Source organism: Nicrophorus vespilloides, unplaced genomic scaffold (assembly GCF_001412225.1).
Source record: "Nicrophorus vespilloides isolate i.1.1-1 unplaced genomic scaffold, Nicve_v1.0, whole genome shotgun sequence".
Lineage (NCBI taxonomy): Eukaryota > Metazoa > Arthropoda > Insecta > Coleoptera > Silphidae > Nicrophorus > Nicrophorus vespilloides.
Window position 1 is genome coordinate 26620 of NW_017096924.1, and position 12498 is coordinate 39117.

The 12498-nt window shown below is 46.2% G+C and overlaps 4 protein-coding genes across 7 annotated transcripts; 3 read left to right on the top strand and 1 right to left on the bottom strand.

The window, feature by feature from the left end:
- The first annotated feature begins 192 nt into the window (after window positions 1–192).
- On the top strand, window positions 193–1097 carry LOC108558521. Its single transcript, XM_017915451.1, has 3 exons — window positions 193–334; window positions 551–720; window positions 822–1097. The coding sequence occupies exons 1-3, from the start codon at window positions 214–216 to the stop codon at window positions 981–983; spliced, it is 453 nt and encodes a 150-aa protein (XP_017770940.1). The 5' UTR covers window positions 193–213; the 3' UTR covers window positions 984–1097.
- Window positions 678–2476, bottom strand: LOC108558519 (ribosome biogenesis regulatory protein homolog). 2 transcript variants are annotated; one of them, XM_017915448.1, is made up of 5 exons: window positions 2222–2476; window positions 1650–2139; window positions 1327–1586; window positions 1029–1254; window positions 678–767 (listed from the first exon to the last, which is right to left on the bottom strand). In XM_017915448.1, the coding sequence occupies exons 1-4, from the start codon at window positions 2368–2370 to the stop codon at window positions 1101–1103; spliced, it is 1053 nt and encodes a 350-aa protein (XP_017770937.1). In that variant the 5' UTR covers window positions 2371–2476; the 3' UTR covers window positions 678–767; window positions 1029–1100. The 2 variants fall into 2 exon arrangements, with proteins under 2 accessions (XP_017770937.1, XP_017770938.1); XM_017915449.1 differs by having other exon boundaries at window positions 680–767; window positions 1100–1254.
- Window positions 2477–2568: 92 nt separating this feature from the next.
- LOC108558518 (diphthine methyltransferase) lies at window positions 2569–4273 on the top strand. Its single transcript, XM_017915447.1, has 4 exons — window positions 2569–3066; window positions 3135–3575; window positions 3629–3764; window positions 3827–4273. The coding sequence occupies exons 1-4, from the start codon at window positions 2889–2891 to the stop codon at window positions 4143–4145; spliced, it is 1074 nt and encodes a 357-aa protein (XP_017770936.1). The 5' UTR covers window positions 2569–2888; the 3' UTR covers window positions 4146–4273.
- Window positions 4274–4406: 133 nt separating this feature from the next.
- On the top strand, window positions 4407–12017 carry LOC108558515. Of its 3 annotated transcripts, none has more exons than XM_017915441.1 (10): window positions 4407–4949; window positions 7128–7390; window positions 7449–7709; window positions 7770–7977; window positions 8185–8256; window positions 8414–9431; window positions 9487–9681; window positions 9742–10426; window positions 10482–11570; window positions 11685–12017. In XM_017915441.1, exons 2-10 carry the CDS (start codon window positions 7174–7176, stop codon window positions 11978–11980), a joined length of 4041 nt encoding a protein of 1346 aa, XP_017770930.1. In that variant the 5' UTR covers window positions 4407–4949; window positions 7128–7173; the 3' UTR covers window positions 11981–12017. The 3 variants fall into 3 exon arrangements, with proteins under 3 accessions (XP_017770930.1, XP_017770929.1, XP_017770931.1); XM_017915440.1 differs by having other exon boundaries at window positions 4410–4949; window positions 10482–11606; XM_017915442.1 differs by lacking the exon at window positions 8185–8256 and having other exon boundaries at window positions 4411–4949; window positions 10482–11606.
- The last annotated feature ends 481 nt before the right edge of the window (window positions 12018–12498 follow it).

Below are 12498 nucleotides of genomic sequence, written 5' to 3' on the forward strand. Positions count from 1 at the left end.
CAAAAGCCCGAAGGATAAAAGGAAAGGATTAAAATTGGGAAAAGCACGACCGACTGCCAAAAATTGAGAAATGCATAATTTCCATGTTTTCGCCATGGCGATGATGTGTGTATTTATTTTTTTGTTATATCCTGTCAGACGAAAATTTCCGGTGAAATGCTTGGCGGCAGCTGCTTCTGACGAAGATTTACTTGAAGTGCGTGTTGCTACACGATGGCGTTAGCGCAAACCATCAACTTGACCTCCAACCCGGCACTCGACTGTTACGATGAAGAGTTCAACAGGAATCTGCAGCTCGCCAAGAATCTCATCGTGCAGCTCAAAAGGAAGCAAGGTAATGAAACGACGTGAATACGTAATATCGATTTATTAGAAAATTATTCTACTATCTAACACTTATTAAATACAAAAACCATACTCTAAAATCGAATTTCTCGCTGGTTTAAGAAATGCGCATAGAGTATTATTATTTTTAATCAATCACTTTTTTTTGTGTGTCAGTCCCTGTTATAAAAATAACCACTATTATTGTTGTTGTTGATGTTTGTAGATCGCGAGATTTGCAGCAAGTGGATTGCGAAGTTGTGCGATCTGAAGTCGACCGATCCGAGCGTGAAGAAGAACCGCAACCAGTTCTTCAAGTACATGTTGACCGTCCTCCATAAAGGCATCGACGACGCCCCGCATCACCATCACGGATATCCGCAAATCAGCGAGAAGGTATGTTGGTTTGCCATCTTATACGTCTTACATCTAATAATAGTAATCTGTTGGACAAAGAGAGAGAAACGTGGAATTAATTGATTGTTTGTTGTTTGCAGCACGGGGCAATTGGTGACAAGATGCCGGGCAAGAGTTACATGAGCCGTTGGAGCCCCGATCGAAGGACGTACGTGGCGGTGAAGCCGATGCCCGGACGAGGTGCGCTCGTCTACATGGCGGTCTCCAAAAACCCCGAGCTCGGATGGGAGTACCACAAGTGATGTGCACGATATATATTATCCACCATCACAGACTAATCCACTTACCTTAAAAATTTATGTACACGCCAAGTCTCTTTTTCGACGATAAATTACGTTAATTCTAGAGATAGGCCCACCTTAACGTCGCTTCCTGCCCACGTTGCCGGACGCCTTGTGAACGCCCTTGCCGCTCTTCGGCTTCTTTCCACCCTTCGGTGCGGCCACCGGGTTACCGCCCTTCTTCTTGCCGCGTTTGCCAGCCCTCGGTTTCTTTGATGAAGGTTCCTCGTGTCTGCATAACAAAGAAAATTAAAACATTAACACACACATTCAATCTCCTCTTCAGTGATGTCGATCCACTTACAACATCTCTTGCTCTTTGTACAAATGTTTCGAGAGGGCCTTGGTCACATCGAGTTTCGGCTTCTTGTTGAGCACCGAATCGATTATCGCCAGATTCTCGCTCCTCTCCTGCATCGACGGAACGACCGGCATCTTTCTCTTCCTCTTCGCACCAGGTGTTATGTCGGCAACACCGCGAGCCTCCTTCTCCTTCGGCAGTGAAGACTGGAATTTTCCAACACTCGCCGTCGATGATTTGGCAACTGTGATGGCAGTCACCAGCTGCAATAAAGATATAACAACGATAAGTATAATTACAAATCAGGTAGACAAAAGGGATATTACGTCTTTCGAATTGGCCATGTCCGGATTGACAACACCCATCTTGGGGATTTTGATGTTCTTGGCCTTGGCGATATTCCTCAACCTCTGGAACTCGTTCTTAGCGACTCTCTCAACTTTAGCCTGCTTCTTCTTTGCAAACTGATCCTCGTACGGATCAGCGTTTCCGGGAACCTCGATCACCCAATCCTTCTCCCTTTCAGCTGCCGCCCTCTTGTAACCGTACTCTGGAATCCATTCCTTGAGCTCCTCATCCCAATGCACCTTAGCTTTGTTCGACTTTCTGATGCCCTTCTCCTTGGCGAAGCTCTCCCATTTGGTCAAAGTCTTTTCCTTCGGCACTGGCAACGATCTGGGCAGCAGTGTCTTTGCATTGGGCAGTTTCACCACGACAGCATCGTCCACGCGTTCCGTCGGTAACTGCCATATCTGGTTTATGAGAAGCTGAATGTTGTCCCTCGTCAGATTCTTGATGTAATCATTCTTCTCTTTACTAAAAACAACAGCAACAACAAAAGTAAACAAGTGTTCATCTCTTTGTGGGTGAAATTAATTTGCAATTTAATATGACTTACTTGATTAGTTTTGCGTCTAAATCGTTGATGTCAACGGCGAGGAGAGAGCCCACGTCGTATTCCAATTCCAGGTGCTTCTTAACGTGGATGGGTTTAAATTTCTCCGCATCTTTGGCGGTTCTCTCCAAAATTTCGGCTACCACATCCATCCTCGCTCGTCAATTCAATCACTAAAAGTAACCTAAAATAATGGTAAATACGGCGACCGCACGTGCCAAAAGAAGGCGTGAAGTTGGTCACAAAGCGATGCCAACGTGAAGCGAGAAAATTTTAAAATTGTTTCAAATGTTTAAATCGGGTGATGTTTTCCTAACAACCGTTGGTATTGTCGTTTCATCTGTTTGTTTGTTATTTTACCAATAAACAATCATTTGTTTTGTTGTAATTACGTGTTTGGTCGTAATTTTAGTGCTCTCAGTGTGAAATTTGTCAGGTAACAACGCCCGAATCGCACTGTGCATGTGCAGTTAAGAGAGGTCAGCGAAAGGGTGCAATTATTGATCTCGCGTCTGAATATGTTCGCCGGTTCATCATCATCATTATTATTATTTCTGTTCGCGTTCGAGGAGCGGCCGCGTTTTGGTAGCCCTGCGCAACAGGTTTAAAACAAGCGAAAACATAACCTGCGCGTCTGTTGCTATTGGTTTTTAAGTCGTTCGACGAAGAGATGTGCGAGGATTTGAACACGAAGCAGAAGTTCCCGCCCAGGCACCTGCAGGTCCTCCACAGATATGACACCGAGTACAACGCTGACTCGGTGGAGTGGTGCCCGATCGAGCCCTACCGCAACTACTTCGTGTGCGCCAACTACCAGCTGGAGGAGCTGGTCACCGAGTGCGCACCACGTAAGGCTCACAAACAACCACCATCAAAATGTAAACAGAAATTAATACAATTCATTATTTGCAATTAGCTGAATCGCCGAGGAACACTCGATTCGGACGCATCATGCTCTTCTGCTTGGAAGGTAAAGAGTTGGCGCTGAAGCAGTGCATACGGACGGCGGCTATATTGGATTTGAAATGGTGTCACGTCGCTTTGAACGGGGTTCCGGTTTTGGGGGCCGTCGACGCTATGGGCTCTCTGATCATCTACAAGCTCACCGATGAAAAGTTGGAGCTTATTGATACGCAGACTTCAAAGACTGAGGGGAAGGAAACGCTGATGCTCTCTCTGGATTGGTCTACGGGGGTGAAACAGGACAACCCTAAGATCATAACATCAGATTCCAATGGTTACGCACACAGCTACACATACAATAATGTTCTGGAGAAAATCCAGACGTACAAGGCGCACAAGTACGAGGCTTGGATTGCTGCTTTCTACTACTGGGACACAAACATATTTTACACAGGTAATGCAAGTTTTGGTTTCTTAAGATTCTTATTGGAATCCATTGATTTGCAGGTGGAGATGATTCGTATTTGCTGATGTTCGACGCGAGGAGCGGTTTGGAGCCGGTGATCAAGAATCGAAGTCATTTAGCAGGCGTGACTTGTATACATTCCAATCCGTTCCTAGAGTTCATCGTGGCTAGCGGAAGGTATTTTGAGTTTAAAATTATTGAGCGATTGAAGCTTATTTTTTACTTTATTTTATATACAGTTACGACGAGAGCGTAAAAATATGGGACATGAGGCATTTCAAGAGTCCGCTGAGGGAGACGAAGATGCCGGGCACGATGTGGCGATTGAAATGGGATCCGTACGTTGGAAACCATCTGCTCGCTGCGTGCATGTTGGGTGGAGTCCACGTGCTGGAGTGCAAGGATCGTCCGAACGTCGTGGAAAGCTTCTACGACCACGAGAAAATTGCTTACGGCGTGGACTGGCGTCACGCCACCGTCGACGAGGACATCGTCATAGCCTCCTGCTCTTTCTACGACCACTTGCTGTGCGTCTCTCAGCTCAAGCTCGACTTTTGAAGCGAAAGGATGCGAAGCCTTCACCTCGATGTAATTAGGTTTAAGATATGTGTATATTTGTGTGTGTGTATATGTAATCTAAATGTAGATGAATGTGCGACTGTTCGTGATCTCTGTTATGTAAATGCAATGACGAGAATAATAACGAAGAGAATATTCTAATTGTAGATGGTGTGTTTTGGGCTGTATACCCGGCGGAGCTGTTGCAGGATGTGGTGGTGGAGGATGCTCCCGACAGGTAGCGCGGATGTCGTGGGTGTAGTAGTAGATGCTGTGTGTCGGTTTGGTGGAATGCAACGCAAAGTACATGGATCCATCGACGGCAGTGAACGGTAGCAATCAAAGTAATAGTCTGATATAGGTGGCTGTAAGGTGCGTGCGTGCGTGCACCGTGCGGGGCCCCCCTACCCAGAGTCAGTCGCATAGTGACGCAAACCTAGTTTTAGCTGGCTAACCGCGAGCGTCCGAGTTTGATTGAGTGGAGGAGAAAGAGAAGAGAAGAGTGCATCGCGATGATGATGATGATTATGTTCTTATCGTTCGAACATTAGTTAATAATCATCAGCCACTTCGATCGTGCCAACCAACCCCAATTAGTTTTGCAGCCGCATCATCCCTCCTCGAGCTTCGCGTGCTCTTCTCTCGATCCTCTTTACACCCTTTTCCACATAGTACGTGCATACATATAACACAGAAGTATATAGTGGTGGTAGTAGTCGTCGTCGATGTGTGTGTGCGGGGAATGAAATCGAAGCGCCGCCACCGCCAGGACGGCACTATCCTCGATGGGACACCCCATTAATGGTAAGTGAACCAAATTCTAAAAAAAAAAGTATATATATAAATATAAAAATACACACGTTATATTTATACGTGCGAGTGTACTTTGGTGGCGGTTCGCTAATTCGAAGCGCGAATTCCAGCACCAATTCACGCTAATTATTTCAACAATTGAATTCGCAAAGAGAGAGGCGCCAACTATTATTAATTGCGGATCGCCAAGATTAAAACTGACTGAAACGCGAAACCAAAATTGTTCCAATTTGTTGCTACCATTTATTTAAATCGTTTCCTTGTCGTAGGTCGCGGGAGCGTGTACTACATGTTTACACACACGCATAAACCAAACATACATTCTCCGTTAATACCGATAACTTGAGCAAATCCTATTGGAATATGACAAATATTCCAATAGGATTTGCTATATATTCATATATACACTTGCTTTTACAATCAAATCTCCTGGTTATCATCGATATTTTGCTTCATTATCGGTTATTACTTCACAATTGGAACGGGATAAGAAAATTGTAATTTATCAGTTTCGATTTGTATACATTCTCTCCAATTTTTGTGCTTCGAGTGTTTACTAACATGTGTAATTCACATCAAAGTTTCAAAGCGAACGAATCGGGCTATCGTCTTATCCTCCTTTCGGAAATGTCAAAAGCGTTCTTTTGTTTTGATTTTTGTTTTCTTGTACGAGAAGAATAAAGAAAGAATGCGAAGAGATGAAAAATAAAAAAGAATTTGATGATGATGATGATGATGAAGCAGGCAGGCAGCGGCGACCCATATGATCAGCTGATTCACGCTCTCCGCATACTTTTGACATGTGTCATGCCGTTTATAAACCGAACAGACATCGGCTGAGGAGTAGAGAGGAAGAGTTTTAACAGTGACCGTAACTTTGGTTGTTGCTGTTATATTACTCTACTGCGCCTATGATCCGTTATATCTTAGGAACGTGAAAGAAACAAAAGAAATGGGTGTCAAGTGTCGAATCGATCAATCTACATAGATTGAGCACATTTTCCACTCCAATTTCATACCAGTCTCCATGGTTACACTTTAAACATTTGAACTCTTCTTTTTTTTTTCGTGTGCTCTAACATCAAGTAGCATTTACATTGAATTAAAGTCAATTGACGATTCGCTTCGTAAGTTCAAGGCAACTATTTCTATCATTTCCTCCTAACGTAATTGCTATATTGAGACTTGATTTCTTTTCATCTTTTAGAGTTAAGATTGGCAAATTGTACCATCTATATTTTGTTTATAGCGTGACATTTAAACGGAAAGCATTCATCAATTCGTTTTTCCTTGAGATGGAAACTAGAAACGGTATTATGTTCTTCCGATCTCTTTACGAGATTCACGCAACTTTGAGCTGCTTCCTGAGACGTGCACAACCGACTCACAAACAAACAAAGATGAGAGAGAGAGAGAGAAAGAGCTAAATTCTAAGGGGAATTAAATGGAACAGCTTTGCTTCTTTCTCACTCTTTTTCTTTGCAAACATTCGATACGCATGTGAGCACGGTCATCGAGAGGAGATCTCGTAATCTCGCGTTTTGCGTAAAGAAAGAAAATGGCATAAATTATTCGTCTCCCTGTGCATTCGCCACGGTCGTAGCGAGATGGAATCGCCGACTCATAAAGTCAAGTAAGTTGAATTTTTGAAAATAGAAGATTAAACTTTTGCAGTGCTCGTATACTACGAAGTAAGACTAATTCGATTAATGGTATTAAACCGATTCGACCTGAAAAGAATCGTTGTCGCTTCGATTACGTACAAGTAAACTTTGTTTCCAGTTGCCATGGATATGTTAATAAACAATTATCGTTTGCGGAGACGTGCGTTAGTTGCACTCAGTCGGAAAGGATTCTGCTAGTAACTGTTGCCATGGTATTCATTGTCAAAACAAACGACTTTGTGACAAGAAGTAGTGTTGTTGAAACGTCGTGAACATCTGTTGATGAATGTATGGGAAGCGCACGTCGTCCATTCACATGTTATTAAGCCCGAATGGACAGGATGCGAAGTGTAATTGAATAACTCATCCATATGTGAGTGTACGCGCGCATTAAATATCCACTTGTGTGTGTGTAGTATTGTAGAAAGAAAGAAAAAAGGGACTGAAAAGGAATGCAAATTGCAGCGATGGAATTTTTATTAAATGTTCTTGGTTGAAATTTCAGATGCGACACAAAAACGGTGACTGGATATTATTACTGCTGTGAGAAGATGAGCAGCAGACCGAGTTCGGGGGGCGGGGCGAAGGGTCATCGACGATCAGAGTCGGGAGGCGGACCCAGACCAGGCTCCGCCCAGAGCTACGAATCTGGCGATGGAGGAGCAGCAGCAGCGGCTGCGGTGTTGGCGGGGCCTCGTCGTCCCGGTCATCATCGGTCCAAGTCGGGAGTGCACGAGCGTGAACGTACCGACAGCGGTAGCTCCCAAAGTAAGTGCAATTTATCTCGTCTTTGCTGAATCATTGTTGTGACTGGTCTATTTTTCAGTTTCGAATCGGATGGAATTCCGCTCGTCGCAGGTGCTGAACGAATCGCAGTCGTCGTGTGCAAGGCCGACGTCTCTTTATCCGTTGAGGAATAGCGACGGGACGATCCTGCAGGGTCCTGCTGAACCTCTTCAGCCGGAACGTGAGCCGATCAACTTCGACGTGAACTTGATCGGAGCGCCGCCGGAAGTGGAGCAGCTCGTGAACAACATTAAGCAAGTCGCCGAGCAGTTCTTGTACCATTGGAGAACCTTTCCTATCAGTACGTTTTTCATGCAAGAAAAGTAACTTGTTATTATCAATCTCGTTATTTCTTCTGCAGTACTGCCCAGTCCGGTCGCACAAAGCGATTCGTTTCCTACGTCCAACGTCACCTCCGACGGCTCTCTGGGTCGGAACAAATGCAAGCATCACCTGCGCGATCTCTTCGTCACGCCTTCATTCGATGAGCTCGACGCCGTCGCCGTGGACAGTAAAGGCGAGACACGCAAGCTTACAGGAAAGCAGCTGGAATACATACGGGAAAGAGGGTAAGACTATTACATTTTATATACCAAACGCATAACATTAAAAGAAAATGTTCATGCTCTCCTTTCTATTTCAAATTACAAAAGTGAATTTCTATTATTTGAAAATATGCATAAGCGCATTAGCTTGCTATTAGTTGTATAGCCAGAATTTTAGATTTAAGTTACAAATGATTGCTTTAATGTATTGAACATTTCCTTTACGAAAAGCTTGCACAAGGATAAATATGGGAAGCCGAAAAGGCTGAACTTTCAACAGCTAGACTCCATCCGACGCAAGGGGTATGTGATGTGTTACGAGTGTCGATGATGATGTGTGTGTGGTTATGTTAGAAATGATTTCCTCACATTTATTTATTTACTTTAGTTTTGTCGTGTTTCATATTTTCAATTTTATTATTTTTTTTATTAATTGGACTAATTGTAATATCTTCTGCAGTGAATTCGACGTGGAGAGTTTGAATTTTCCTGGGCAGCAGCACAAGTGGAAGCTTTCGCAGCTGCTTCAGAAGGGGACGGAGAGGAGTCGGGATTCGCTTTTGAACGATTTAGCGTTGGCTCTGAGATTTCTGTTCGTTACATCGCGCAACCGATTGGTTTCGCACTTCTTCAGCGTCTCGCAAGCTTTCCGTGGACTTTTGACCGGATTCCTGAGGATTCTGGACATTCTGGTGGGAATTCCCAGTTTGCAGGCGAACAATCTCGATACGAAGATCCGCGAGGAGCGCAGCAAATACTTGGTTGCGGAGCTGGTCTGCAGGCCGGAGCACGAGGAGTCGCTGGAGCTTCTGTGTTCGTACGTGCGGAAGCAGCTGAGGAGGGCGGCCACCGAGAAGTTTGAGGTGACGAGGGAGTGCTCGCAACCGCCTGTCTCCGTGCCGTACAGATATTTAACGACGGCCGGTGCAGAGCTCGATCTGAGGCTATGGGATCGCACGCTGATGAGGCGCGCTCTGCCACATGTGATCACCATCCTCGAGCGAGAGACTCGGGGCTGGTTTCTGCACTTCCGCGAACGACTCATCGCCGAGTTGCGCGCGGAGAAGATGCCCGACGAGGATATCGAGAGAGAAGTCAACGAGGCCGTGATGAAGGAGTATCTGCAGAGAGTCTACAACAGCATTTTATCTCACCCGGATATCCAGCTGCTCGGCGAGGGCATCGCCCAGTTGCTGGTGCAGCAGGCGCAGAGCGTGGTCCTAATGCATAAAGCCGTGGAGAGTGTGCAGAGGAGGTTGTCCAAATCGCAGGAGATGGTCAAAAGTCGCCTGTGCAGCGCGCACCCGGTTCTGTCGAGGATCGCTCCATGGTTACGTTCCAGATTGAACACGGCCGAGCTCAAGTTCAGCATTGGAAATCAGTGGAGCGCGCACGAGGAGGCGCTCACGCTCTGCCACGGGCAGAAACTCAATCAGACTATTTACTTCCTCAACAGAGACTTGGCTTTTATGAAAGAGGTAAGCAAATGTCGTCCGATTATTTTTATCAATAAGTTTATTTTATATTTTGAAGAGGGAACCGGCGCTGCTGCGAGAGCTGCGGAAGGTGAAAAAACCGACGCGAAACTTCTTGTGGCCAACGCAGATTTGGTTGCCCACGAATTGGATCGTCCGTCGTAACTTCCAAGGGCAATCCGAAGTGGTTCCCACCGTCCTCAGCAAACAGGCCACCAGCATCACCACACCACGCTCCGATCCAAGTCAACCTGTATGCAATCATTCAATCATTTAGTTTTTCGTCTTTTTATATACGTTTTGTACATTGTAGGTATTTTTGGTGGAGAAGGAGATGGTTAGGACGACGACGACGCGGTGGCCTCTGTGGCGGATCTTCAATTACTTCCATCGCACGTGGTGCTGGACATGGAACGCGATGTTCTTCTTCGGCATCCTCATTCCCTGGTGTACGCCGATCGGAGTGCGCGCCCTCTTCTGCATGGAACCCTTCATGCCCGATCTGGAGTTGTCGCAAGTCAACGGCACTCTGTTTCCGCGCAAGAGCAGCCTCACCTCAACCCTCTGCTCACGGCTCATAAGTCTATGGCGGCATATATCCAAGTCGCGCACCCATTTCGAAACGAAACCGGATACCGGCTTCATAGGCAAAGGTCTCACGCGGCACACGAATCGCGTGTGGAATTACTTCTTTAAAGGACTCTTCGGCACCTTAGGTTTGGTGCTGGTCTTCCCAATCGTAGCCATCCTCGTCACACTCAACTGCCTCTTCATCGCGATGACCGCAATGCTCTGGATGCCCGTCCTCACGCTCGGCGTGCAGATCTTCAACGGACTCATCTATGATCTGGACAGTCCGGAGCTGCGACGAAATCGCTTCTTCGTTTTATTCGAGGCAGTCATATGGAATATCGGTCTTCAGGGCTGCGTCCAGCCGATTCTTGCTTTGCTCGTGGCTTTCATCGTGTGCCCCATCATATCGCTCATCATCTTAACAGGTATGATCTGAATGAACTATTATTAATTCATATAAATATCATCTTGAAATTACAGGTGGAATCACTCGTTATTGGTTGCGTTTGCTGTGGGACACTGCAATATTCCATGCGATCATCAAGAAGCGCGGCAGAATTCCGGCGAGCGATAGCTTCGTGGTGAAAAGGATCGCCGGGCCCGGTCTTGCCTCCGACTACTACTTCCAAATTACTCCCGAACAGGCGTTGGCCGCCTTCGAGGCGAAGATGGAATGGGACGAGTTGGCCGCCTACCAGAGCATCATGGAGGCGACGATCCTGCAGCCGCAGCGCGATTTTGCGCAATTCGTGGAGGCGTGCTTCGGCAGTTTCTCCACGCAACTGGCCAAACCAGCTGGTCCGTACAAAGTGCTCGAAAAGGAGGCGCAGGATCTGATCGCTGTTCTGCACGAGAAGCTGGAACGAAGGAGACGAGACCTGCAGACCGGCCTCAACATAAGCGTGAAGAGTAAGATTAAATTGGCCACGAACGAACTGAAAATAGCCATACAGCAGGGCGCGTTGATGCTCGAGCGATTCTATCCGAAGCACATTCTACCGAAGTTGGGATGCAGCGAGGAGCAGTTCTGGGATAGCAGGGCTTTAACGGTGGGCGACTGGGCTGGTCTGAGCAGTCTCCTCTACACCGAGTTGTTCAGTTTGGATATACTGACGCCTCTGGATCATACCGACACCAGTTTCAAGCTGGATCCGCATCCGGGCGCGGACATCGGCAGATACTCGGAGATGGTGCAGAGGGCGCAGATGGGTTCTGGCGGTCCAGATCTCCTTGGCAACGTTTACACGCCCAGGGGTAACATCCAAGTGCACTCTCCGTACCTGGAGGTGTCCGCCTTCAATCCTCGCTCGAAATTAACGGCGACTGGGAAGAAGAATGCAGAGAAGAGGAACGAAGCGAGTAGCGCCTCCAACTCTTTGGCCACCGGATCGAGGACAAACACAACGCTTTGGACGCCTTGGAAGAAAAAGCTGAAGCCGTACTCGCCCGATAAAATGGTGATTCCGTTGGCCGTACCGCATCCCGCTCACATCGCCGTGACCATCTACAATCGGGACACGGAAAATCCCATCCCGCTGGAAGCTGAGATGTGCCAGAGCATCTTGCGGGGTATAGAAGAGAGCCACGTGTCGCCTGACGATAGTGGTATATATTAACGATACCATCAATCACAGATGCACGAAATAATTAATCTAATATCAATATTTTCATTTCTTCTTTCAGGAATCGTGCGGTTTCGGAACGGCGTCGTCGACTCTTTCGAAACAGCCAGCTCAAGTTCTGAATCACCGGACACGCCCAACACGATGGTGGCGACGAGCGAGGAGGTGGCAGCAGCAGCAGCAACGCAGGCTCCGCCCGCTTCCGAGGGCGTCTACCATTGGACGCTCAGCAATTGGGGCCAGAGGAAGAGAAACAATTCGGGGACGGTTCGAGTGGATTTGGCAAGTCCCGAAGACGTAACTTTGGACAGCGATAGCACGCGCGTCGTCTTCAGCACGTACGGCACCACAGTTTGATCTTAAGCTCTAGCAGCAGACGAACAAAGAGAAAAGAATTGAACAAACAACAAGAACAACATTAGCAACGACGCTCCACCCACAAAACAAAAAAAAACAAAAACAAATAATTAGTCTCCGCCCAGTTGTTTTAACGAGGGGAAAACGCTTTTCGATATTCAACGTTTTCGGTATCAAGAAAGTAATAATTCCAAGAGAGAAAATGAAGTTAGATCCTATTTTTGTATTAGATAGAAATACGAGTGATAGACAGAGACGTAAGATGTACGGCAAGGGCTTCGCGTTGTTTAATCGATTTAAAAGGAGAGAGAGAGACAGAGATATATATATGGAGGCAGACAGAGAGAGAGAGAGAAAGCAAAAGGACAATGAATTCCGGCGATTGGATGAAAACGATGCAAAAAAGTATATTATACATATATAGTTATTATTACTAGATTAAGATTTTAATACTACTATTATTATTATTAATACTACTTCTAATACGACAAGTTGCACGCGTTCAAGTAGATGCAAGA